This window comes from Phascolarctos cinereus, unplaced genomic scaffold (genome assembly GCF_003287225.1).
Source record: "Phascolarctos cinereus isolate Bilbo 61053 unplaced genomic scaffold, phaCin_HiC Scaffold_4;HRSCAF=312, whole genome shotgun sequence".
Classification (NCBI taxonomy): domain Eukaryota; kingdom Metazoa; phylum Chordata; class Mammalia; order Diprotodontia; family Phascolarctidae; genus Phascolarctos; species Phascolarctos cinereus.
Genome location: NW_027555847.1, coordinates 717542999 through 717570834, shown reverse-complemented (window position 1 = coordinate 717570834; position 27836 = coordinate 717542999). Strand labels below are relative to the sequence as shown.

The window sequence follows — 27836 nt, the reverse complement described above, 5'->3', positions numbered from 1 at the left end:
CAGGGGGAGACACTGCAAATTACGGCTGAACAGAGTCCGAGAGGTATTAAGTTTATAAACATTTGGAATTTTATTTAAAAAAAAAAACATCACAACCATGAACATTGTTACAGTTAGTTCTCCTCCTGGGTCTCCACACAATGATATTTGAGCATGCTCACAACAATGGTTTCTCATTGGTTTATTAGTCTTCGTTAAACAACCATCTTAAAAGAAGGAAAAGAAACTCAGGGCACTACCATTTAACTTGTTTTAATGTTTCTCCACAAATGGTGAAAAATACTAAAGTACAGACAAGGAATAATCATAATGTTGTGGCCAACATTATAAATATGGAATTATAAATTTAAAACATTTTCTGGTTTAAAAAATAAATCTGGTAGTAAATGCAGCTCTGCGGGGGGTTCTGCGTCTAGTAGGGCCGGTCTCTGCGCTCCTGACGGTGCTCGCCTCTGTAAGGCAAGAAGAGGTCGCGGTTAAAAGAGCCAGGCTCGCTTTGAGGCGCACCCGCACAGCAGATTCCCAGACAGGGGAGAGGGTGACTCTGGCCACCTTCCCCACACGTGCAGCTTCTGCCTCAGGCCCAGGCTTGCTCACCCAGCACTCTCCCTCCCAGCCCCCCTCCATAACTGGCTGCACACATACTTATCCATTTTCCCAGGTCCTCCACGCCCGCCTCTTCTGCCTCCCATCTGCTCCATGAGAGGCCCAGGAGGACCTCCGGGTCCTCCTCTTCTTCCGCCACCAAAGCCTCCTCGATCCATTCCTCGGCCTCCCCGGAAGCCGCCTCTGTCTCCGCCTCGGCCTCCTCTGAACATGCCTCCAGGTCCTCCACGATCCATGAGGCCACCTCTGCCACCCCTCATGCCACCAGGGCCACCTCTGCCACGATCACCACCTGACAAAAAGGATTAGGGAGGGGCAAAGATAGGGGTGAGCTTCTAATTAACAATAAATTTCAGGGAAGGAGGAAATTGACCAAGCAGGGTCTGAATCTCAGGTGTGCACCCTGGAACAAAGTCCCTTTATTTTCCTGGACCTCATTCTCTTCTTTTGTAAATCGCGGGCCTGGGATAGAAGGTTCAGGCTCCAAACTCAGGTCCCTACCCACCCACTCACCATTTTATACTGACTTCCCCAACCACCATCACTGTTTTCATCAATCTAACACTAATTTTCACCTTCCTGGGAAACTGTGCAGAGGGAACTAGAAAATACCATCCCAGCACCTACCTGGAGGTGGAAAGGGTGGTGGAAGAAATCCCTCCGGCTTAGGGGCCTTACACTGATTACACTCTGTTCTCCAGGCAAAATTCTGGTTTCCACAGCCTCTGCACAAAAAGGCAGCACAGCAGAAATCAGCAGCAGCACTGAGGACGGCAGGTGACACATTAACAACACTTTGGTACAATATGGGACAACTGTCACCCAATCAGAATCTCAGCAGACACTAATCAAGCCTCAGGCTCAGCCAACTCACTGAACCCAAACTGAACAAAGCAGCAGCAGAACCAACACGGGCAGGCCCTTGGGAGGTCACGTGATAAAGAACATGTGACCCTCATGCACAGAACTAACCCAACACAGGAACAAATCCTCTTCCTTCTACTTGCAACACCGACGGCGCCGTGGACAACGTGCACCGTCTGACCTCCGTGTCAGTCCGTCTCCTGCACTGGCTCTTCATCCAGGTCCAGCCATCCAGTGGGGGGGCACTCCGAGGCTCTGTCCTCTTTCCTCTCCTTCCTCCCTCATCACCTCATCAAATCCCAGGGACAGAATCACCCTCTCTAGGCTGCTGATCGTCCAGGCTACCTGTGCTGCCCTGACCCCTGCCTACCTCCAATCTTACATCTCTAACCAGATACCCAGGAGACATCTGAAACCCAACGATTCTATCCAAGAACAAAAACAAAAACAACAAAACAAACTTCGTTCTCTTTCCCCCGATCTCTCCCTACCTCCCCCTACTGCTGTGGAGGACACCATCACCCTCTCACAACCTAGGAGTCAGCCGGGACTCTTAACTCTCACCCCCCACATCCATGCTGGCATCCAGTTTTGTCGGTTTTACCTCCTTAATATCTCTCAAATACAGTGCCCCGTCCCCCCATCCTCACCACCAGGCCATTACAACAGCTGGGGTGTGGGGGTGGTCCCTCCCTGCACTTTAGCCACCACAGTGATCTTCCTGAAGCGTGGCTCTGACCACACCACAGTGGCTCCCAGTTTGTTGCCTCTGGGATGCAATACAAAATCCTGTTTTGACCTTCCTGCCAGTCTTTCTAAACCTTCCTCCCCTCCAATATGCTCCTGGTGCAGTGACCCAGGCCTCCCGGCTGGTCCGCACACAAGATGTGGCCACCTCCCATGCCTGCAGCTCTCCCCGCTTATTCCCAATGTGTGCTGACGTCCCACCTTCTACAAGAAGCCTTTCCCAGTCCTCCTCAATCTCAGGTGCCTTCTGAGATCACCCCTCACCTATCCTGCATAGATCTTGGTCACACATAGGGGTTTGCCATCTCCCCCATCAGACCGGGAGTACATTAGGAACAGGGTTTTTTTTCCCTTTTTGATCTTTGCACTGCCTGGAACATAACAGGCGCTTAATGAATGCTTGGCTGACCACCTTTTCCATTTAAAAATGACCTCCCACCTTCATTACAATGGCACACAGATACTTTTAAGTTGCTACTAACTCACTATTAATATCACATATATGTAAGCTTGGTTTTATTCTGCTCAAAAAAATACATACGGATTAGGGCACTGCCAATCTCCTGCTCTGTGCTGGACGTTTCCTCCTCCTGAAGGGTTTCCTCGGGAACCCCTGGGTCCTCTCGGTGGAAAACCTCCCCTGTCTCCTCCTCTGCCTCCCATCCGACCCATAGGACCTCCTGGTCCCCCTGGCCCTCCAGGACCTGCAATGAAAATTAACTCCTTGGAGCATCTGACTTGAGCAGTAAAGGCTACGCTGATCCTAGGCCTTCTACAGAACAAAATGATTCCTGAAGATTAAGTCTAACCGTGGGATAAAATGCCCACGAGGACAGTGACATCACACCTTCACCCCAACCTCTGCTTCCTCTTCTGTGAAGATTCTCGGACTATTCCAATCTCACTGGTTTTCCCTTGCCCAATTTCTGTTTGCTAGGGGCATCATGATTTTGCTGCTTACAATTGTGTGACCTTAGATAAGTCACAAGCCCTGAGGCCCCTGTGTAGTGTCTAAAATGGGGATGATGACACTCGTATGGCTGCCTCACAAGGCTGCTCTTTGCTCCAGTACTGTGCCAAGTGAAGTGGGCAGGATACCGCCATACCCTTCTCTCCCCCAACGGCAGGTTCTGAGCCTGTGACTGTCTCATGCCCAGGACCGCTGAGGAAGCCTGAAGGGAGCCCGTGGAGAGCACATTACCTCCTCGGAGAGGAGGAGGCATCCCTCTGCCTTCACGGGGTGGCATGCCGCCTCGCATGCTGTTCATTGGAGGTTTCTTCCGAGCAAGAGACACTTTGAGTTTGCTCCCTTGAAAGTCTTTCCCTGAAATAAGATGAAAGGCAAGCATGTTTCTTGTTCACTTCTGCTTCTTCCTCATGATGAAGAGAGCCATCTGGCTGGTCACCCTCTACCTTAACATTACCCAACACCTTATGCTAAGTTTGCCTCGTGTGTGTGTGTGTGTGTGTGTGTGTGTGTGTGTGTGTGTGTGTGTGTGTGTGTGCCACATTCAACACTCTAGAGGAGGCATATGATAAAAAAGCAAGGAAGACCAGGGCTGGGTCCCCGGGGCCACACTGCTCCCTTCTGCCTGGGTGACTGCAGTTAGCACTGCTGCTGGCCACAGTTCTAATTCTAAGACCGACCCCCATGGGAGCTGTCTTCTACAACTTGGGGAAATCCCTCCTTGGTTTCACATTGGAGCAGAACATGCGGCTTCCTCGGCAGGCCTCTGAAAGCCAAAGAACTGGACGGAGCTTCTATCAAGTGCCCCAACAAATGTTTGGTTTTCTGCATAAAAATTTCTACATGTTAAAGATTTGTTTCTATGGCAGGGAGAGACTCAAACCTCCCCAATGTCATGGTGACCATTTACAAGATCAAAGTCTACACAAAGAGTCAACTTGGTATCAATGTGATTTTCACTTTGAATGCATGGGCCTCTTCACTCCCCCCAAACTTTCCCTCTCTACCCACAGCACCATCAGACATCACTCCAAGCTGGGTCTCCATTCTCACCATCAAACCATTCTACTGCAGCCTTTGCAGTAGGCGGGTCATCGTAAGATACTGTGGCATCTCCTTTCGGTTTCCCGGTTTCCTTGTCTAAGTAAATGTTTATCATCGGTTGCCCAGTCCTTTTGTTCATCTAGACAAACAAGACAACACTTATGCAGTGGCTGAATAGTTCCCTGCTGATTTAAAAAAAAAAAAAAGGGAAATCCACGCTCAACAGAGTAAATCCCTGTACCAAGAATGTAGCCCCAGGATCCTGGGCTCGTCTGGGTAGATACACCAGGTTCATGCTCTACAGCCACGCCTCACTCATCCAGGTCATACACAACTGGTGAACCCTTAAAGACCTCCGAAAAACCAGTTGTCACAAAACCCATGCAGTATTCTGCTTTCCAGAGAGGCCTCGAGGTCCCAAGTCAAAGGGGAGCTCAATATTCAGCAGAACTTCTGGCTTCACTGCCAACTCCACAATTTACAAATGGGGGGAAAGAACCTGGAGGCAGCTCAGCCACAAGACATTTGCCTCTGAACCCCAATAATCCCTGGGCTGCAAAACTCAAAGCCTGATTGCGTTCAGGACAGTACTCCCATTAGGAAAAGGTGAAATTTATGAAGATAGGGAAGAAGGGCAGAAATACATTTTAGAAAATTTTCCGTTAGAAAAAGATAAAAAAAAAGACATGGTGCTTAAAAGAATGAATTCATCTTTTCAGTAAATACACACTGCACAGCAACACCAAGCTACATACAAACAACAAGTGCCAATATTCAGAAACCCAAATATAACCAAAGCAGGTCCTGATCAATCTGAACCTAGGTCTTGTCTTCTGAGCGCCTCGGACATCTTTGAGAATCAGAAGCTTCCATTCTCACTGCTGAGTGGGCAGAGCTGGGAGAGACCACGTTTTTACCCACCTTGACAACCCCACACTGTTTGAAAAAGTCTGCCAGTTCGTCAACAGTCACATTCTCATTCAGTCCCTGTACATAAATTGCACTGTTTTCCGAGTCTTCATCTGGATCTACAGGTGGGCCTAAAATGTAAAAAAGCCAACACATATCAGCAGACCTAGTTCCCACTGAAACTTTGGACAGACCAGTAGGTATCTGCCCATCAGCACCGATCGATCGATCGAAGCACTGTGTGCTATCAGACTTGTGGGCAAAGGTTTCATGCCTCAGGGAGGGAGGGGCTGGACTGGATCATCTGAGGCCTCCCTCCAACCCTGAGACCCTCACTCCTCAGGAGGCCTGAAGCCAGTAAAAGGGATGCTAACAAGCCCACCAGTGGCCCTGGGAAGGACACAGGAGCAAAATTCACCATGCCACTAAACCCGGCAACATGAAGGAGAGCAGAAACAGGCCCAAGGAGTCCAAGTTACCTAAGTCAAGGTCTGGTCCTTCTTCCATAGGTCCTGCCAATCAGGAAAGAGCACACAGAGGGCCGTTAGTGCACGCCTTGCACACCGTACATCTTACAAACACACATCACTATCTACTACACCACCATGTGATGGGGCTTCATTAAACTCCAATTGACCCGCACTGCCAAAAAGCAGCAGTGCCCCTTTTAAACATTGGTGATCAGAGGGCTAGGGCTTTTTTTTTCTTTTTTACAAGTTTGCTTTTAAACCATTAACCGATATTACCCTGTTTAATGCTCAACGTGCCAATCGGTGTTAAATTTAAATTAACTTTTTTCCTCCAAACAAACCAAATTGTAAAAATGTTCCCCCAAATTACAGAAGCAGTCGCTCAATACTTCCATGTTACCCTTGTTTTGTAACCATAGGTTAACCTTATTACCCCTAATGCAATGCCGGCAGTACCCATTACAGTCTTGTTGTATAGGCCACTTTTAAAACCACTTAGGAAACTAACAAAAATCATATTTTTCTAAGAACTGACTGCATTTTTTTTAAAACACTATCCATTGTAATACTCAAAAACTTACCACCAGGCTTATTGAAGCCACCTCGCTCTCCAGCGCTGCTGGGGGGATAAACGAAGAAATGAAGGCCTTTCCCTTTACAAAGCCAGTGCCGCTCGGAGCCCCGGGGGCTCGTGGGAAGAAGGGCACTGGCTAACCCCATCTCCAAACAATGCATCTCTCTCAGCTTGTCACTAGGCCTTGCTCCGGGCAGCTCAGCTTGCTCTTTATACACAACCTTGCTTGTCTGATCTTACACACCAGTCTGGCTGGCCCTTTCAGTTCTGGGGGTGGGGTATTAATAGTGCAATACTTGGCAAATAAGGAAGACAAAAATCAATCATCAGCTGGACGAGGAGCTTGGGAAGTACAAGAAACGTGGGGCAACATTTTGCTGAACCCTCTCTTTCTGCTATGTACATAAAGGTGCACCCCCGCTTTCTCCCAAGAGGAGCGTCAACTGAGCCTCGGGGCTCCCTAACCAGTTAACAGTTTAATAAAGCAGGAGATAACCACATCAAGGCCTACAACACACATCAGAGGGCACTTCCATCGAATCTTCAGCATAAAGCCGTACAATTCAGGTTACTGATGGATTTAACAGTCTTTGTGGAAGGAGAGTTTACAAATAAGGCCAAGGCTCAATGGACTGGGGGTACAGCTTTACAGACATTTTGGTCAGGGTCAATCCGATCTTCACATATGGCGGCCTGAAGTCACCACCCTGCAATTAAGGGGAGGAGGAGACAAGAGTTGGGGCAGAAAAGCTGTTCTCACAGGGTTTTTCTAGCCAGTATTGCACCTTTAATACCGGAGGATTTTAAAAATACAATTTCAAGCTGTTGCATGCAGCTTTGTTTCCTTTCTTAAAAATACACACCATAAAATGTTCTCTCTTTTTAAACACAAAAGTTTACACTTTAATTTTACACAATTCTAGAGTATTATACCTCCTCTGTTTTCATTACCAAACAACAAGTATGCAGTTACCAAAGTTACAGAAGGATTCCATTTATACAATGAATACATTTTGTTTAAAATATTCTATGTATATTTTTTCCTCTCCATATGGACACCGTGTCTAGTCCCACTTTTCATTATGCTGCCGGCTGAGTACTGAGTACGGGTACTTTTTAAGTATTGAAGTGTATACAAGGCTCTCACTTTGTAACCTGTAGCATATAAATGCGACAAAGCATGTTAAAAAGTTTCCACGTTTAACAGCCAATGAAAATATCAAAATACTGAGGCAATGAAAAAGGGCATGTTAACAACATTTGAGTGCCTTACCTGCAGAAGACACTGAAAGCCATCACCACACCACGAAAAAGGGGGGGAGGTCCCCTATCCTGCCCCTACGGCCCCACAAGACTGCTTCAGTCTAGTGGGAAACCCGTGGGGAAAGCCAGGCTCTGTACTATGGCTCTGGTCGTAGACAAACTACGTCCACAAAGAGGGGCTCCCTTTATTAGTCAAGTCTACTTTACTTCTAATAGCATTAAAATGAAAAAAATAACAACTTGAGAATTTTGTTGGCAATCAAAAAAAGCACCAAAATTTCTAGGGGATTAGAGACGTGATGATAGTCATTTCAAGTGTCTAGGTCTACTTTAGAACATTCATCAAGGAGGTGAAACCTTTACAATGGGACATAACAAAATCCCATCCCCCCACCCGCCAATTGGTTTAGATTTTCTTTGGATTCAAATGAAACACCCCCCAAATGTATGTAGATTTGCACGAATCTCAATTTGTCACCTCCAATAAAGATTTCACCACAACCTTCAGATTTACTTTCTGTTAAAGTTATGCAGAATGCCCCAGTGAACATGTTCCGTTAGCTTCTAATCATCAAGGCATTTATCCATTGAGATGTGTGGCATGAATGAATGATTAGCTGTTTATCCATTCTAATTGTGAAGGACTACATTAATTTGGAAAACAACTCAATTTTTCTTTGAGCCGGCATGGACAGAGACATTGGTCTCCAACATGTATGTACATTGTACAACACTCTGCATAACTTTTAACTAGTTTACATAGGGACAGAACACACACAGAGCTATGCCTTCTGTATATTAACATTAAGCACCAATATTAATGTACCATCCTCACCTTCATTAAAGCACAGACACCAGAAGGGGGGAGGGTAGGGTCTGGGGCAGGGGAGGGGAGGGGGAACAGGGCTATAACATTACCGATAGAAACAAACAAGATGTGCTAAATCAGATTGTGCCATCAATCAAGACAGCCAAGCTGCTTTGGGGTTCTCCCAGGCTCCAATGGGGAGCTGTCCTGAAATCAATGAATGACACCAACCAAAGCTCTCTACCTTTGGTTCCTTCACCTTACGGCCACGTTTTCAGTGGCCTTAGTTATCTGACCTGGATCTTCACCCAAAAGTGAAAAGCTCTAATAACTCTTATAACTTTTTAACACAAACGGATGTTGGGGACAAACCTCCGTTTCAAACAGGTGACATTAGAGTTCTGCAGCATCTAGTATCTCTATACACTTATTTACACACACATCGGACATTTCAAGACAAGCACTCAGAGGCAATCAGTTAGACCTAGGATTGTTAGAAGGTTTGTGTGTGTTCCATCCCAGAGCTCTAGTACCCGCAGAGGACACTTTGTTACCTCTGTAGTTAACCATGAAGGGAACTGAAAGTTCTAGGTTCCAAACCATTGCTGCCCCTCCCCAACCCAAAGGGCTATACTGGCAGGATAAACGCATACTGCCATTTCTGCCACCAAGATGCCATTTCCATGCTTTGGAAGGTGACTTGAGATCAACAGATTGTCCATGGAAATGTAGATTTAATTTTTTCTTATATCTTTCAGTCCCTTCTTTCCACTGAAAATCCTACGGATGAAACACAATTAGGTAAAAGGAGAAAAGGTTTGCTCTTACCCCATTCCACCGCGTCCTCCTCCTCCTCCTCCCCGCCCACCTCTGCTCATGCCTCCACGATCAAATCCCCCTCTTCCCCTGCCCCGGTTATCAGGGCCACTCATGCTCCGGTTTTCTCCAGGTCCGGAAAAGCCTCCAGACTCCTGCCCATATACACCCATGCTACTGGGATGGTCCTGCCGGAACGCACCTGAAGAGAAAGTCACACCCGTAAGGCTCAGAACAGCCTCTTGGCATTGCCTGCTCTGCTTCAGTTCACTGCCCTTTCTTTAGAGCCAGGGAACTGTCCCAACTCTGTAGTGTCAGCTGAGTGCTCAGGTCAGGAGCTCTCACGGTACCAGGACCGTAGGCCCCAGCCACGGAGGCTGCAAGGTCACAAAAACTCAAGTCACTTCCACAGTGACCCTCCTCAGCGGATATGAGTGTTTCACACAAAGACAGAGAAGTCCCAGGCACAGGGTGAGGCTAGAGCTGGGGTCCCAGCTCTAAACCCTACAAATCCCAACATAAGGCTTCAGTATCACAGAGGGGGAAAAATGCTATCTCCAAATGACACGGGTCAAAACCCTAACTCTTAATCGCCCCATTCCTTTTCCAATAGGGAAAGCATGGGTGTCCTAGCACTTAAGTATCTGATTAAATTGTGTGGCTGGGCGATCAGCAGAATTCGTATAGGACGTGGAGGGGGAGTTCTCATGAAGATAGAATTTCACTTAAGGGGACAAAAACCACTGAATTGTTTGCAGTTTGTAGTGACGTTTCCAAAACGCATCACTAGCTCTCCATGTTAAGGCTAAAACAAACCAATGAACAATAAAGCCCCTTTGATAAGGTGATATGAACACCGTGGGAACGGTCCCCAAAGCCTCCCTAGACTGTCCGACAGACACCCCCAGCCTCGTAAGTCAATGTCCACTCTCCCGTGCTGCATCTGTCCCGGGCGGCTGGCTTCCTTTAACCACTCTTGTGTCTTACAGATCTTGCGCGCCCTTTCTTGGCAAGGTATCATATAAGCTAACAGGGAAATTCTCCAGAGGTCATGTGAGCCAAGCACAGGATCCATCCTTGGAGCCACCTGCGTGACCCCCATCAATAGCCAGCCCAGTCCAGGAATTCAGAACAACCCTGGGACACTCATGTTCTCCAAATAACTCACTCTGCTGCCCGTAGCTGCTGCTCTGCTGGCTATATTGACTTGGAGCCTGGCTGTAGGATCCAGTTTGGGGGGGATAACTAGTGGGGGGCTGCTGCCCATAGCTGCTCTGTTGACCATAGCTACTCTGCTGTCCATAGCTGCTCTGCTGCCCATAGGTATTCTGCTGGGAGTAACTGCTCTGATCGTAACTAGTCGGCTGGGTAGAGGAATAGCTGAAAGACAAAAATTAAAAGCTTTTTAGGAAAGAAAGCAGTTAACGTTACGGGAACAAACGGGAAACTGCCTACTCAATGAGGACCACAACCCAACCACGTTTCCGAAGAAATCAGGGGCAGTTCATTTGTAGGACAGTAAATCTATGTTGAAGAAAACTTAGGCCTCAGGACCACCCTAGCGTTTCTACAAAGCAAAACTGTGCTGGGGAGGCCTCGGGCTCAAGGACTGCCCAGGGGCACTGAGCTCTAGCTCAGGTACAGCGCCAGCCTCGGGAGCTGTCCAGCACAGACACATCAGGCGGACTGACTTCTCTTTAACCACCTCGGATGGTCTCAAATGACTCTCCAGGCTGGGGGCACAAAATAAAATACTCGTTCTTCAAAGCCTCTCAAAAGTATTCCTCATTACTCTGTCTCTAAACATCTGGATGTGCTTAAAAAAAGTTTAAACGCTGGGACAGCAAGGTGGCACAGCGGATAGAGAACTGTCCCTAGAGTCAGGAGGACTTGAGTTCAAATCTGACCTCAGACACTTGACACTTACTAGCTGTGTGACCCTGAGCAAGTCATTTAACTCCATTACATAGAGAAAAAAAGTTTTAAATGCAAAAATTTAAAATATGTAAAGAAAATATGGAAAATAAAAAAAAAACCTGATAAGCACCAATTTCAGAAGTTTAGGCACAAAATGAGACATTTGGGAAGAAGAGGAGCAACAGAACCAAGACCTAAAAAAAAATTTATAATCCTTGACAGCTAGGTTGATAAAGTGGCGGGAGGGGGAGAATAGAAAAAGACACACAGAACTTCCCCATCTGAGGCAAAATCTTCCCAACCAAATCTTTTGCCAGAATTCTAAAGAGTAAAATTATCTGATTTCTCTCACTTCCCAAGCTTCAATCATTTCATTTGTAAAATGAGGAGCACTGGTCTAGACCACAGGTTTTCAACCATTTCATCAATGCCCACGAGGTCAATGTCGGGTACATTTCCATTTCAGGGGTTTTGTGAACTCATGGCTCGATGTCCTGGGCCTTCTTTCTAACTTCTATGCATTTAAAAACACTATTCCGCAATGGGGTCGATAGACTTTCCCAGAGGGCCAAAATGAGGAGGGAGCTCCTGGACTACATGTGCTCTGAGGTCCAGTCTGGCTCCAACAATAAAACCAGGCACACCAAAGGAGAACAGAAAGGCAGAAACACCAGCAAATCTCTTGAACTGGTGTGTGTTTGTCTCCCCAGCCCCCAGCGGTTGCTGTTGTTACTTTGACAATCCTATACTAAGGTCATCATCCTTTTTTAAGCAGACACAATGGTGTCGGACTCGGCTTTTGGAGCTTCAGAGAACGGGTCATCCCTGAGGATGAGACAAGTCACATCCAGTCGCATCCCAAGAGTTACCTGGTTGGAGGATAGGATGGCGGTGCGGTGACTGGCTGCATCGGGTAGCTGCCGGGCACCTGTGGGTAACTGTAGTTGCTCTGTCCGTATCCCAGGCTGGGCTGGCTGTAGCCTGCTGTACTAGATTGAGGCTGACTAGTCTCAGCGGGCTTGCTACCATCCTGGGGTCTAAAAGGAGAAACGTACAAGTAAGAAGCCACCTTTCTGATGGGCACACTTGATTACAAACCCCTAACAACTCTCCAAACATGAGCCGCACACATCCTTAAGACCATCTTGGAAATAAGAAGGCTCCTCAAAGTCAGTTCATAAATGCTTTTGCTGGAAGGGAATATTCCAGAGAGGGTGGGCAACATTCCCAAATGCATCTGATTCAGTCACATTACCCTGTCCCCTAACAAAAAGGTTTGCTGGGTTGGGGAGGAAGGTGGTTTGGAGGGGAGAGGGCTTCTCTCCAGCTACAGAGGTGACAGAGGGGAGAAGGGGGATTTCACAAGTCTTCAGTTACATTAACGTTTATGCAAGCCCAAAGTCTGGCATATTCTAACCTAACAAAAGCGTATGAGTGTATTTCTTAAAAAACGGCTTTCCATCGCCATGATCTGAAATTAGGGTGAGCGCATACAGACACTAATTTGCTGATGGTCATCTCAATTTGCCTCAAATGCTATTGCCCGCAGCCTGGCGGCTGTCTCTCCCCAAATCCTTCTAGAGCAGTCATGGAAACGGGCAGTTGTTTACCAGCCAAGACCACACCAGATAAAATGGGGTCAGGTGAAGCTGGCCCATCTTTCATGAGGGCTAAGTAACCAATCCAAACCCTGGAAAGGCCAGCACTTTCTATCAGCTCTTCATTCAGCCCTGGTACTAATCAGCCATTCGCCAGGGATTCGGTAGAATGGGGTCAAACTATTGTAGCTAGGCCCTGAGAGCTGGTGTGAAATGGTGGCCTGTCCGAGTCAGAGGGTCAAGAGATCATTCCACTATTCCCATGGTCGCCACAAGAAGAGGGAAACGGGAGGCGTGGGGTGGAAAAGAGAGCTGGTTTTTGTTTCAATGGCTGTTTTAAAAAGTATCAGGAGTGAGAAACTATGAAGGTAGACAGCGTCAAAGAAGGAAACGAGGCAGAGTGACCGATCTCATCACAATTCAGAGATACTTCAGAGATAGGGTGGATACACTCTTGGGTGGAGTGAGGCATCTGGCTTCAAAGGCCTTACTGAAATGAGAAAGTACACTGAAAAATGGCACATGACAAATTGCCTGGAATGCTGAAGTCAGTGACACGGGGTGCCACAGGTCACCAGTCAGCTACTCGAAGAGGTTCCTAGGGAGACCCAACTCTCATAAACTGAGCTGGCTCACGCTGCTCCAGTAGGAGCCACTGTGATGACCCCGATTGGTGCTGCTTACTCACTGTGGGTGTCAGAAGTAATTTCACCAGTCTCTGCCCGAGCTAATTTCTTACCTCTACAGCAGACAGTAAGTCTAGGTTACAAGCCGACCTCTCCTTTATTCCCTACAAGCTTTTCTTTCAATTCAGTTTTACTTCCTTCAACGCTGTAGCAGCCACCAAGTACACTGGCTAAAGTAAAGACCTTCAGTCCTCTGTTAAGCAACAAGTAATACTGTTTACCCACTGCTGACCAGGCACAGAGATCGGAACCGTTTCCCCTACTGTTTGATACATGCTACGGTACCCAGCTGATGCCACACCCGACTCTGGGTCTCTAGCAGTTAACTGCCAAGTGTAGCGGCCCGGTCTTCTAAGCCGGAGGCATGTGGTGCTCAGACTGCTGGGTCACATGCTACCACCCCTGTTGCACGGTTAGCGGTTTTCAGAAAAGGGAAAACCACATTACATTGGTCACTGAAACCAAACTTAGGTTAAAAGGACAATTTTACCCATCATCCCACTGTGAGAAAAACGAATCAGACTCTTCTTCTGGGTTCCAGATCACGTATTTCAGTAAACCGAATCAATACCCCACTCCCTCAAAGCCCCTCACCACTGAGGACAGAGCCCAGCTCATGACCACTACCCAATGTAGTCACCCAATGGCACGTGTGGTTTTTTGCTTTGTTTTTTTAAACCTAGACGTGGAAAAGCCCTTAGAATGAGCACAAGGTTTAGTGATTTCTTTCTACTGTAATTCTCTGGAGGGGTCCAGTGCTCACAACATACAAACAGATGACTACTTCTCTAAAAGAAAAGTCATACGCTGGGTTAAAATGCCCATGGAATTAACCAATATGTCTAGTTGCTAACCCCCAAAGCACGCACTATTCTGCGAGTCTGACACTGGTGCTTTACAGAACCTAGCAACAGGTAAGCATGTCATTACCTCGCAGGTGCGGCGGCTGCTGGCTGCTGCCCGTAGGTGGGGTAGGCAGGCTGGGTGCCATATGCAGACTGTGCTGCATAGGATGCCTGGGTGGTCGTAACCGTCGCGGTGGTGGTGTCGTAGGCCCCCGTCCCATATCCTTGGACAGGCTGACTGTAAGCTTGGGGTGCAGTTGGTGTAGTATAACCTGAAACAAACAAGAGCCCACTCAGACTTCCAGAATCCCTAGAGAAGGACAGCTGTTGAACCCATGTGGCATTGTGGAAAGGAGAGTGGACCTGCGTCAGGAAGCCTCCCGGCACACGACTTCATCTCTCTGTGCCTCATCTCAATTTGCTCACGAAGAAGCGAAGGAAAGAAATTGGGCTCAATGGTCTTTTAAGGGTCCCCCCTGCTCTGAAGTTATGATCAGTGACCTACAATGTACCTGGTGAACGGGCTACTAAGGTGAAGGCCAATTTTAAGTGCCTAAGCTTTGCTGTTTACAAAGGTACTTGGTTAAACAATCATGTACTACAAAAAGTGACCACAGAAAAGTATACAGCTCAATAAGGCTCCTGGGTAGAATGAGGTTTTCAGTCCGAAATTCTTAAGTTTTCTTCTAAAACTATTCCTAGAGAAAAAGGATTGTTTCTTTTAAGACTCAGCAGTTCTCTCAGTATCACTTCAAAATAATAACAGAATCTGCCTGTTTTAACCTTTACCTTCCAGCAAAATAGTTCCTAACATTTTTCTTAATTACTGAGTTATTCTAAAAGAAACATACCACTGCTATCCTTAAGAATGCCAAGTCTAGGGAAGAAGGCAAAGTGACAGTGCATTTTAAAGCATTTATAGAGGAAAGAAACAAAAACTCCAATTGGGTCACTAGTTCAAATATACACATAAGGGTAATAATGCTTCACTTAATGGCTTTCCTTAAATTCCACCTTAAATTCCAGCACTGCCAAATAGCCACTGCAGCAGCAGCTTTAAATGAGTTATTCTGGAAATTCCAGAGAGCAAGTTTTCCATCTTCAAATGTTAAAGAGCTTAAGAAATGGACTTAACTTAAACATCATAAAAACAGTGGTTGGGATCAGCACCTGTGATCCCCTCTCCCCACAAAAAATACAGAGGCTAACTCAAGTCTGAAGAATGATGGACAGAAAACTGGGCAACAGAAGAATGTACACTGATGTCAGAACAGGAGGAAAGGTAAAAGCACGCCACAGGGATATCTGACCACAATCATAAAAAAGAATTTGAAACCTGGAGACACACCATTAAAAGGCAAACAAATATTCTAAAAACAAAACAAACAAACCCTCCCCCCAAAAAACCTGTTTGAGATTCCAGACTAAGTTTACTTAATTATTCCTCTCAACTATCTAGGACTCAAGTTTTTCTCTGCTATTCAGTAACACCTAGCACTCACTTCTCTGAGGCTGCTCTAATTAGTACTTCCCAGTCATGGAGTAGAGAAGCCTACCTCACTGGTGATGTCCTACAAGAGCCTTGTCTTCTGTCACTCTTCCACCTCTCCCTGACTTCAGTTACCTCTAACCAAGATCTATCTCTAAGTGGGTCTGCTATTAGGACCTCTGTAGCCCCAGTCCCACTACAGCCCCCAGCCACCACCCTTGCTAGGTCTACTTCACACCCACAACCTGTTTGTTCTCCAATCATACAATTATTCCCTCTGAGATGCAGGATGTTCAATAGCAATATTTTTTTGGGGAAAAGGTAGGTACGAGGCCACAAAGCTTGCACGTTAGTAACAATCAATTTGTCAGGTCTGTGGTCTTAGGAGAGTCTTATGTTGAATCATATAAAGTCCAAATCGGTTTCATTTTAGCCAGAACACAATTCCATTTATCCCGCCACTCCTACAGATCTACTCCCACCCACCATGACAAGCCCTCTACAAAATTTTCTAAGGAAAGCAATTTAAAGAAATGACATTTTACCAGAGACTAATTTATCACACCAAATTGCACGGTGGTAATTAGTGCCTTGTTTTGCTCAATGATCATGGTAAAAGACCAAGGTAATTAATCTTCCTTATTAATTTTAAGAAGTTGAGCAAAATGATTACAGAAATAGAAACAGCAAAGAACGACACACCCAAAAGGCTCTAAGGGAAAGGAGAGTAAGGGGCATTAACACAAAACAATCAGACCAAGGTTATTCATCTCCTGTCTATTTGGGAAAATCCTGATTTTTAAGTTCCATGAAACTCCTCTTTCAGTGCCTTGTGCAGATGACTCTGAGTTAGGCCAATGGACTACAAGCTCTGGCTGGTCTTCTCAAACTGGAAAGGTTTGGATTATGAGTCTAGTAACTGCCTGTGCCAAGCCAGCCTGCCACCAGAAGGATGGCAGTCAAGTGTCGGTTTGTTTTGCTTGGAGCCTTTGGGGCCACACAACTATAAAAAGCTACTGAGGTGCAGAGGGGGGGTTATATTCTCTATCAGCACAGAGAATAGTCACTGAGAAGCAATCAAAAATCCTGGATCTTTTTTTTTAAAAGCTATCTGGCAAATCTAATCAAAGAGTTTTATTCTTTTTTTCCTTCCTTATGTTATTTTACATATATTTTATTTTTTCCCCAATTACATGTTAAAACCATTTTTAAGAACTTCCTTTTAAGTTCTGAGTTCTAAATTCCATCCCTCCCTATCTCCCCCGCCCCTAGACAGTGAGCAATCAGAGGTCTAAGTTATATACGTGCGATCAGGTAAAACACGTCCACATTAGTCACTTTATACAAGAAGACCCAAAGAAAAAAGAAAAAGAATGGAGAAAGAAAGAAAAAATAGCCTGCTTCAGTCTGTATTCAGGCAGTATCAGTTTTTCTCTGGAGGCAGACAGCATGCTTCAGCATGAGTCCTTTGGGATTGTCTTGGATCACTGCATTACTGAGAAGAGCTAAGCATCCACAGCTCTTCATCAAACAACATGGCTGTTACTGTGTACCATGTTCTTCTGGTTCTGTACCTTCAGTTTGCATCAGTTTATGTTAAATCTTTTCAGGTTTTTCTGAAACCATCCTGCTCATCATTTCTTATAGCACAGTAATATGTCACCACAATCACAGACCACAGCTCGTTCAGCCATTTCCCAATTGATGAGCACCCCCCCAATTTCCAATTCTTAGCCACCACAAAAAGAGCTGCTATAAATATTTTTGTACAAACAGTCTTTTTCCTTTTTGGGGGGGAATGTCTTTGGGCAATGGTATTGTGGGATCAGAGGGCATGATGCTGGATCTTCTGAAAAGGAATCAACCTTCCTTTCCCTGCTGTGAGTTCTAACAGACTCTGCTCTAACACTTTCCTTGGCAGCATGAGCGTTCTCTTCCACATGCCGGAGAACGGAGAAATTGAAAACCACCATCTCACTGTAAGGCATTCAGTTTTCTCAGAAATCATGAGTAGCTGGTTCATTAGGCAAAATAATAGATTAAAATGGTGAGGGAATTTGCCAAAATCTTATAACATAAGAATTATTTATATTAACAAAATCCTGGAATTATTAAACAGCTTGCCTAAAATCAGTTCAAATAGTCCAGTATCTCCTTGCCAAGGATTGGGAAGAGCTACTGAATTAAGGGAAGGCTGTTAAATCTAAGTAGAAACAAAATTAGAGGCCAAAGAATTTCTAAAACTTTTGTAAGCCAACCAGAAGCAACAGGGTTAAGTAACTTGCCTAGGGTTGTCACACAGTCACTAAGTGTCAAGTGTCTGAGGCCGGATTTGAACTCAGGTCCTCCTGACTACAAAGCCAGAGCTCCGTCCACTGCGCCACCTAGCTGCCCCCAGCAGGGAAAATTTGCAGTGAATGTTTTCACAGTTAATCAGCTACACACCAACTGGCAGACTACAAAATGCTTCTCTCTCAACATCAGGACAGTATAATCTACAATCAGATGGGTTTTTCTAAGATTCCTCCCCCAAAATCTCTGACACCAAAGAAACAGCACTGGACCCACTGTATGGATTTTGAGGTTGGGCCTCTATGAATTTTATGGACTTAAGTACCTTGTACACAGAACATAAGAGAAGCCAGAAATGTTACCTCAAAACTGAGCAGAGTCAAACACCGTGTACCGTGTATGTTCTCATTTATTCCACTTTTAACCCAAATGTCAAGATACAGTTTGTTCTAATTATTGAATTTATTGTTAGCTCCCCAAAACAGCCATAAATATGACTGAAGGTGGACTTGAAATTAAACTCACCAAATCGACGAAGACCAAGTTAAATGTATGTCTGTATTAGAAATCACAGACAAACAAGGACCAAGCAGGGTAGCAGTTTGATTCTCTAAACATGTCTAACCATGCAGTCTGCCCTTGAGAGAACAGAAGTCAGCTGGATAATCATCACATGAAATACCTTAGGGAAGAGGGCAGCTACTATTATATTTAAGAAAAAAGGAAAAGCAATCCCTCCCCAAACCAAACTGAAAACACAAGGGTTTGTAAATGGCACCTGAGAGCACCTTTTAACGCTGCTGTGAGTGATGTGGTGTTAGGTTTTACGGATAAATACACAAAGACACCTAAAAGGTTAATTAACATCACAGGGTCAGACAAGATGACAAAGCATTCCCCGTGCAAGAATGAGCAGGAAACTCAAACCTGTACCGGCCCCTTCTACTGTGGAAAGCACAAAACACAAAGTAGAGGGTACACCATCAGATGAAGTCAGCAGCCAGATTAAACTAACCTGTTTAATTTTGAAAGCAGCTAAAGCATCAGCGTCTGAGACTCCTTAGTGTTACTGCAGCCTTGAAACGCTCTGCATAGCTACCTAATCCCAAAGCCGTAAGCCAGTACCCAAAATGCTCTAAAAATATTTTTCAAGGGTGGGTTTCTCTTCCCTAGAATTTATCCCCCCTACACTTTGATCAGAGCATTAAAAAAAATAATAGAAAAAAAATCTCTCTCCCCAACCACCACCAAAGTTGATCAAATGCCAATGTGGTCGTGAGCCAGACCGTTTACCAAAGAGCCTAATTTTAACAAGCTTTGGGCCAAGACTAGCCTAACTGATGGAGGAAAGGATCTGCATGACAGGTCTTACCTGTCGGAGGCTGTCCATAAGAGGTGGCATATGCAGTCTGCCCATACGTTGCAGTTGTCTGCGCCTGTGTATAGCTGACATCAGTAGGCTGCCCATAGGTTCCATAACTTTGTTGCCCATATGCCTGCCCCAAAGAGAAAGGCCACACAGGTTAAGTATCAAACCTCCAGCTGAGCCCTGCAGGCCACAATTCAGTTCCTAACATGTTACACAGAAGGACAAAGTCCAGAGGAGCTCTTTTCTAGGAAGGAGAGCTACACGAAGACGCACGTGCTGTCAGGTGGAACCTGAGCTTGGCCATTTAACCCACTCTGCAGTCTAGGCAAAATCTCCGAGGCAGACATGAATGAGTGCTTGCTATCTATTACTCAGTTTCTTGACCCTAAAGTCAAGGCGCTGCCTCTTTCATCAGCCACCTCTGAAGCAGGAAAGTGCCCAAAGGGAGAGTAATGAGGGCCCAGGTGTCAGCCTGCCAGAGCTGGATCAGGAGACAGAAGTAAATGATACAAGAAAAGCCCAGAGAGGGAATGAAAGTGACTGTGAGTCCACCAGAGGATATTCTGGTCACCTGGGCATGCATCGGATTAAAAGCACTGACTCTTACAGTTATAATCACTTCAAAGAAAATGAGTGTGAACATGTGAGAGCCTACAAAAACAAGTCAGCTGCAAGAGCACTAGCTTTTGAATTAGAACATTCAATAATACTCAAAAACAGGAAAGGAATTAACTGTTCTTTTGGCCCTGAGCGTGACCATTCTCACTGGCTTAATGTGAGTGACCAGTTATACAAGAATTTCCAGGCAGTACATCATGATTGTACCCAGGACAGGTTTTCATGGTGCAGTATCAGGAATTAACCTGATGTCACAGACATTTCAAATTTGGTGCTAGACTTTAGAAGATGTAGCTCACCTTTCTTCCCAACAATTACCCAGGAGAAAAAGGGGAGGGCCAAAGGAGGGAGCAGGCCAACACTGTGGGGTCAAAGAGAGGGAGAAGGCCCTTGCTGAGGAGTCTGAACTACAGAGAACAAAAATGACTCACAAGGAGTTGAAACCAAAACCAAGTAGTGAATGAACACCTGATTAGCCTTGCCAAGAGAGGTATCTTCCTTGGGCACCCAAAGAATAACAGGTGTGACTGCTAAGCTCAGACTGACAGGATCCCAAAAAGTCCAGGATGGATGTGAATACAAAAGGACCTGTCACTTGGCAAGTGAAGGAGCTCCCAGCTTGTGAACCATTTGCTTCCTCTAGCCCATCTGAGGGGTCTGTCTCCAGGTCCAACAATCTACCTGCTATACCATATTGTGCTGAAGCTAATAAAATGTTACGTCTCATAATAGGGTCCATCAAATTCACAAGTACAAGATGGGAGAAGCACAGCTAGACAGCAATTCATCTGGAAAAGACAAGGTGTGTGTGTGGTTTGACCACAAAGCTCAGAGAGTCAACAGGGGGCTATGGCAGCTGAAAAACCTAATGTGCTCTTAACTGTTTGGGGAAAAAAAAAAAGGTGACAGACCTGACATACTTTGCCTTGCCCAAAACAGATGGGGTCCTGAATAATGTTCTCATATTTCCCCTATACAGTAACTGAGGTTTCAGTAGCATAACATTATGGAAAGCCCTTTGCAAACTTTAAAATACTGTATCGATGTCTGTTGTTATTGCCTGGTTGTCATACAGGAAGGTCATTCATAAGCTGAGGAGTAGTCAAAAAAAGAGTGACCAACATGATCGAGGGACTCAAGAACACAACATACAAGGACCGGATGAAGGAAGTGGGGGCGCTCAGCTCGGAGAAGAGGGAGTCAGAAGGGCCGTCACGGGGGAAGACTCCCTATCTTGGGCAGAACTAGAGGCCATCGGGAGAAGGTGCCGCGTCAGACTTCAGTTCTATGTATTAACAAGAGCGGCCTCAAAGCTGAGCTCTCTGGTCTTCGAGTGGAGGCTGGATAACTAATTTTCGGGAATGTTGCACCAGAGATGCTTGGTCAGGTACCTAAGGCTCCTTCCCATGTTCCTGAAGCAATATGAGCCCCATTTTTTCAGTCAAGAAAAAAGAGACTCAAAGAGGTTTAGTACTGCCTGTAGTTGTGGACCAATTATCTTACACTTCTACAAACAAAATCATTCTGAGGTACACTGATGACCACAGGAATACTACAAATTCAGGAAAAAAATTGCTACGCATTTAGTAAACTGCCTACATTTTTACCAAAATCAGTCCAACGAAAGCTCAGGTGTAAAATCTAAAGTCTGTCTGTGCTGAAGCTCAGTAAAAGAACTCCAGGAAGGCTGACCTCTGTATTTTACCTTGAAGATCTAAGTACACATAGGTGTCAAGGTTACCTGGGTGGTCTGTGCATATCCTTGAGCTGGCTGGGCTGCGTAAGCACTGTAGCTGTAAAGAGAGACAGAAGGCAAATACTGAATATACAAGATCAAGAGTCTATCATTCCAGCCTGTGAGTGTTAAGGGGGACAGTATGAAAGACAATGCTATACAGGGTCCTCTTACTGTCTATGGTAATAGAGAGATCAACATTACTTACCCCTGCTGGGCTGCAGCTTGACTGTAGGTACTATAGTCTAGAGGAGAAAAGGAGGAAAAGAGTAGGTTAAATAAAGCAGAGGTGAATAGCGATGAAGACAGAAAAAACGGGCAAGGAAGTCAAGTATCAGCAGGGAAACCCGCAATTCTGACAGTGGGGTTCACTTACAGAGTAACAAGGAACAGAATGGTCACATTTTCATATACCATACTAAAAATGGAGTCCAATTACTTGATAAGAGGCCTTTAAAAATCAAGGTCACTAAACATTTTTTAATTTTTTGCCCTTTTTTTGGTACAGCAATCGGGGTTAAGTGACTTGCCCAGGGTCACACAGCTAATAAGTGTCATGTTGAGGCCAGATTTGAACTCAGGTCCTCCTGACTCCAAGGCTGGAGCTTATCCACTATGCCACCTACCTGTCTCTAACTAAACATTTTTTAATTCTGAGAGAGTTAGCTCAACTGAATAAAACACATCACCAGCTCCTAAAGCCAAGGTCATGGGGTCTAACCCCTTCTAGATTCCTGAGAAAAAGTGCTCTCAGATTACAGATCTCAAATGCACACCCTCTGGTCACAAAGTGACCCTCAGAGCCAAGACCCTAGTAAGAGCTCATATTTAAATGGCACTCTATCTAGGTTTCCAGAGAGAGCACGTCACAAATATCTCATTTGACCTGGGAGGCAGTTATTTACAATGATGAGGAAACAGAGTCTGAGAGAACTAAAGTGTCTGGGCAGCCACTGCGCCATGCTGCCCCCTCAATTCAAGCTGCAGGTGAGGAGAGGTAGAGAGGAGTAGAAAAAGCATTGCATTTGGAGTCAGAGGACATGGATTCAAATCCTGACTCTGCTGCTTCCTGCCTAAGTGACCATGGGCCAGCCTCCATTTCCTTACTCACGAATGAGGGGGTTAAACTAAGGGATCTCTAAAGCCCCTTCCAGCCAGGAGCCCATGACCCTGCAAGTGGTTGTCAGGGGACAGAGCACCAGGCCTGGAATCAGAAAGAGCCCAGTTCAGATCTAGGCCTCAGACACTAACTTGCTTCATAACCCCAGGCACCGAGGTATTTGTTAAGTGCACAAGGCTTAGCACATAGTAGGCACATACAGAGGGCAGCAAAGAAATCATAATTTTCATTCAACAGGTTTTTATATCAATCTTTCATCTGCCATGTTATAGAAGGGGGGGGGTAAGGAAAATTTCATTTTCCCTAATAGTAATAGCCTTATTTGAAACAACTAATAGTTGATCCCCATAACCTTTGAAACACATAAATACTGGAGGGGAGAAATCTTTTTAGAAAAAACCTAAAACTAACTTTCCAGCAACTTGAAATAGTCTAGTGGTAATCATGTGGGTCATTCAAGAGAAATCTGTCTCACTTCTTACTAGTGGAACCTGGCCTACCAAGACCACCAGTCTCCAATTCTTTTTCCATCTTTATCAGCAAGCAAAGCAGTGCAATAAAGAAAAGGAATTTCTACTGAGACACGACTGTCCTGATGAGGGGAAAAAATAGCAAGGCTGAGTTATTAAATTTGAAGTGGACTACTACAACAAAGGTGGGAGTGGGGAGGTGATGGATTTAAAAATAAGCAAAGTATAAGAACAACTGCAAAACAGCCTGTCAAGCAAGTACTTTCCTCCACAAGGAAGAATGCACATGTTGTTCTAAGGAGGGTACAGTCATTAAGGCTGGAACAAAAAAGTCTCCTCTTGTAAGACAGAGATTTGTTCCTTTAAAGGCAACAGTACTGCTCTTTGTGGATTCCAGTCCACCTAAACCCTCTGCCCTCGAGGGAGAATCGTTTCTCAAGGTTTTTTTTTTGTTTTGAGCATCTTTCAAGTCTGTTTATCTCGCAGTATGTAATATGTAACTTTTCATCTTTCCCCCCATACTCCTTCATGATCATCTGCCTAAGCTATCTACAAAAAACAGAAATCAATTTATTCAATAAAATCTCAAGCATTTCCAGTAACAATATCCATTATGCTTCCTAGGGTTCACTTTCTTCTATTTGACCAAATAAAATAATCTAAAAATCAAATATTTTCACCATAGCTATATTAAAAAAAACCCAACTACCTGATCTGTGATCTCCACCACAGCATCAATGTGGAAATCACTAACATCTCAAATATATTTTTACAAGTGCATTTTTTTTGTACAATAGGGTTTTTTTGTTTCTATCAAAGCATTAAATTAACAAACTATTGCTGAAGTCTTTAAAGATCCTAAAAGTATCATCAGAAAATTCTCTACTTTGCTAAGAAAATTTAGCAAAACATACTGAAAAGTCAAGTCCCTGTCATTTAATGTAGTTTTCTTCCACAGGCTTTTTACAAAACATCACCAACGGGGGCAGCTAGGTGGTGCAGTGGATAGAGCACCGGTCCTGGATTCAGGAGGACCTGTGTTCAAATCTGGCCGCAGACACCTAACACTTACTAGCTGTGTGACCCTGGGCAAGTCACTTAACCCCACTGCCTAGCAAAAAACAAACAAAACAAAAACAAAACATCACAAACACAAAATGTTACACAGCCTCTACTGTGTTCATATACTAATCACACTATATAGTAATCAAATCTACAGTGGCTTTCAGATTTGCCATAAATATACAAACTATCTAGTGTCTTCAGACAATGGGCTTTTTATAACAAATTGAGGCAGCTAGGTGGCCTAGTGAATAAAACACTAGGCCTCAAGTCAGGAAAACCAGAGCTCCAATTGAGCCTGTGTGACCCTGGGCAAAGCATTTAGCTCCTCTCAGCCTGTTTCTTCATCCGTAAAATGAGGATAACAATAGCATAGCACCTACCTTCCTTTGAAAGTTGTTGTGAGGATCAAATGAGACAATATTTGTGAAAGACTTAGCATAGTGTCCGGCACATAGAGGCACCATATAAATGCTAGCGATTATGATGTTATAACAATAATTGCCTTCCTTTGTAATCCTCTGTATTTCATTTTATCAGTTTAAAAACATTCTGAGAAGGGATGCAAATTACCAATGGGGACCATAACACCAAAAAAGAAAAAAAAAGGTCTGCTCTAATCCAATCTCACTTTGCAGAAGACCACAAATTCAGGGATGGGAGGAGGGAGAGGGGATGACAGAGAGAGAGAGAGAGAGAGAGAGAGAGAGAGAGAGAGAGAGAGAGAGAGAGAGAATGACTTCAAAGACACACAGATAATTCATACATTTTTAGCAGAGGATATTTCTCCCTCTCACCCAGGCTAAGTAGGGCAAAGGAGAGAACTTTAAAACACATTAAAGCCAACAAGTACTCACTGAGCCACTACTAGGGAGTTATTAGTTACCCACCCACTGCTCCTATACAGACTGAATCCAAGGACAAGGATATCTTTTGATTAGCTATCAAAATCTTATGCTACATGTGGGGAGAGAAAGCTTTCAAAATTTATTTCCCCCCTTCTCTGGAGTTTTAGCAGGAGCAATTCCTCTTCCAAAGTCATGAAGGATAACTGTAGAAAGGGTGCAAAGAAAAACACCTTCACCACTACCATTCTTTGTGCATTTCATCACACACAGATTTCTTTCTAGAGTCACTCACATCTTACTCAGGTCTGTATATAAGACCTAGGTTTCACTGTTCAACCCAAGAAGCCAAAGTGCCTCAGGGCAGTGGCTAATAGGGGGTAGAGACCCACGCAAAGTGCCATTTTCCCCCATCCCCTCCCACTAGCCATTAAGTTTAAGAGGCTCCAAGTACCCCAGGAAATAAAACAAATACACTGAAACTTGGAGCAAACAGTTTAATCACATTTGAGTTGGCTTATTTCTAAGTGCACGAAATCCTTCACTGCAATTATATTTTAAACTGATGCACCGAGCTTAATAAGTCAACAACTTCCTTAAGCCCAAAAGCAAGCTAAAAAATTCTCTCTTCATACAGTATGGAATCAACCCAGGTTTTCCAACAATCCTGGAGGCCAAAAAGTACAAAGATTTCTTAACCATAATTCAAGCTAAGTCCTGCCTTTTGTTCTTTTTAGGTCAGGAATTCCAAGTAATCCAGGGAAACATCATTAAGTTGAGCTCCTTAGATACTTGGCTTTGGGTACCCCTACCCACCTATAATTTGCTAATTTCAAAAACAAATTAGCTGAAAAGATAACTAAAAGTTTTTCTAATAATGGAAAATTGTGGAGACAGTTTAAATTTCAAAGCAGATCCCTTCCCATTCTAAAGCCTATGCTCCAATAAAGTGCAGAGCCGGGAAGTCAACAAGATTTCTATTATTTTGTTCCATTCAAACATCTCAGAGTCTCTGCTCGGTACTGAACTTCCAAAAGGCCGGACACATGCCCTCTTTAGAATCTCGCATGAAGCCCCAGGAAGAACACGCAAAAGGTTTTAAAGCCACACAACCCCTCCAAAAGGAGCCGTGATCCGAGCTCCCTTTCAAAATCTGGGCAAATGAACAAGCCACTTCCCCTTATCAGAAACTGTGAACTCAGCATTTCCCTTTTCAGCTTATTTTTAAAAGAGCATCCGGCAAGACCAGGATTAAAGGCCCAACGAGGCCTCTCTGTGCACCTCTCCTATCTAGGCCAGGGATCCAAAGAGAGCGGTCAAGAGCGACGACCCCGGGCTGGAGCGGCTCACAACCTGCCGGGCACCCGGAGGGGGGTGGGGGTGGACAAAGGCTGCGCCGACCGTGCCGACTCGGGCTCTCGGCTACTCACAGGGTTTCGGGGACTGAGGAGCCAACTCACTTCAGAGAGAAGGAAGACGTGACCCCGGGGTCACGGGTCTAGTGTGGCCGCAGACGCAGCACCCGAGCCAGCCCTAGGGAGACACCCCCCCCCCGGTCATTCCTCGAAGGCAGGGGCTCGGCTCCGTCTAGCGGGAAGAGGTTCTGAGACAGCCGGACCCGGAGTCCGGAAGAAGCGGGCAGAGATCCGGCCTCGGCCTGCCTCAGTTTCCCTCGAGATAAAAGGGAAGCTCCAGAGAGACAAGAACGTAACCGAGCGCGGGGAAAGGGGGGGTGGCTCACGACCGTCCCGCGAAACAGGAGGTGACAGGTCCTCTGCCGACGAACCAAACCCAGGCCTACCCCCGAAGAATCCCACTAGGGGAGCCTGGCGCCAGGGACAACCAGGGTCGAGGCCCTCCAAGGGGGTCAGGGGCAGGTCCCCGCAAGGATGCGCAGGAGGAGACCTTCAGCTTCCTCCAACCGGCATTAATGCGGCGCCTGCCGGGTTCGCAGGCCCCGGGGGACAGAGGCAGAAAAGCAAACGGCGCCTGGCCTCCAGGAGCTGCCATTCCAAGGGCGTGGCGGCTGCGGGCCCCGGCAGCGGCCGGCCCACGTGGCGGGAAGGGCGCGCGGGCCGCGGGGAGGCCTCGCCCGGGGACACAATGGAGGCGGCGGCGGGCGGAGGACGGCGGCCCAGCCGGGCCAGCGCGAGCCGGGGAGCGAAGCGGCGGGAGCGGGAGCGCGCGCGCACGGCCGACCCCCTCCCGCCGCGCGCCGCCGCCGCCGCGCGCCCCCTCCCCGCCCCCGCGGCGAACGAGCCGAGCCCCCCCCCTCCGGCCCGCTCCCGGCCCATCCGCCCGCACGCCGGGAGGGGGGGAGAGGGGCGGCGGAAGATTCCAGAATCCCACCCGCCAGCGGGGGGAGGGGAGAAGAGAGCGAAAGTAGGCCCCAAGCCCGTCCCACGGCCAGCCGGGCAGCGCCGCCGCCGCCGCCGCCCCCAAGTCCCCGAGAAGACCCCCGCGGTGACGCCCCCATCCCCGAAGACCTCGGCTCCCTCGGCCGCCAGCGCGGCGTGCCCCGAGACCCCCCCCCGAGCCGGTCCTGCGGCCCCGGCGCCATACTCACCCGTGGACGCCATTTTCTCTCCTTCCTCCTCCTCGTTCTCTCAACGTCCGTCTCTCCCTCGGTCGCTTGCCCTCTCGGTGCCGCACTGCGCAGGCGCGGACCGCACAACCTCGGGCTCTACCACTCGGATTGGTCCTCGGGGGGGGAGGGGAAGAG

At 46.2% G+C, this 27836-nt stretch overlaps 1 protein-coding gene across 4 annotated transcripts; it reads right to left on the bottom strand.

Moving 5' to 3' along the window:
* Positions 1-46: 46 nt before the first annotated feature.
* On the bottom strand, positions 47-27787 carry EWSR1 (EWS RNA binding protein 1). 4 transcript variants are annotated; one of them, XM_020996354.2, is made up of 17 exons: positions 27681-27786; positions 21826-21862; positions 21624-21675; positions 19268-19391; positions 14200-14386; positions 11855-12022; positions 10237-10448; positions 9081-9270; positions 6189-6226; positions 5617-5649; positions 5150-5268; positions 4238-4367; positions 3419-3541; positions 2759-2921; positions 1234-1331; positions 646-898; positions 47-452 (listed from the first exon to the last, which is right to left on the bottom strand). In XM_020996354.2, the coding sequence occupies exons 1-17, from the start codon at positions 27691-27693 to the stop codon at positions 413-415; spliced, it is 1980 nt and encodes a 659-aa protein (XP_020852013.1). In that variant the 5' UTR covers positions 27694-27786; the 3' UTR covers positions 47-412. The 4 variants fall into 4 exon arrangements, with proteins under 4 accessions (XP_020852013.1, XP_020852014.1, XP_020852015.1 ...); XM_020996355.2 differs by having other exon boundaries at positions 6189-6223; XM_020996356.2 differs by lacking the exons at positions 47-452; positions 646-898; positions 1234-1331; ... (2 more) ...; positions 4238-4367; positions 6189-6226 and having other exon boundaries at positions 5147-5268; positions 27681-27787.
* Positions 27788-27836: the final 49 nt, after the last annotated feature.

What these genes read in the sequence shown, in the direction of transcription:
- EWSR1 (XM_020996354.2), bottom strand. An exon ending in TGCAGTAGAATGGTTTGATG is followed by an intron (nt 3,542 to 4,237) that starts GTGAGAATGGAG and finishes ATCTTATTTCAG; the next exon opens with GGAAAGACTTTCAAGGGAGC. An exon ending in GATTGGCAGTGCCCTAATCC is followed by an intron (nt 1,332 to 2,758) that starts GTATGTATTTTT and finishes CTTTTTGTGCAG; the next exon opens with AGGCTGTGGAAACCAGAATT.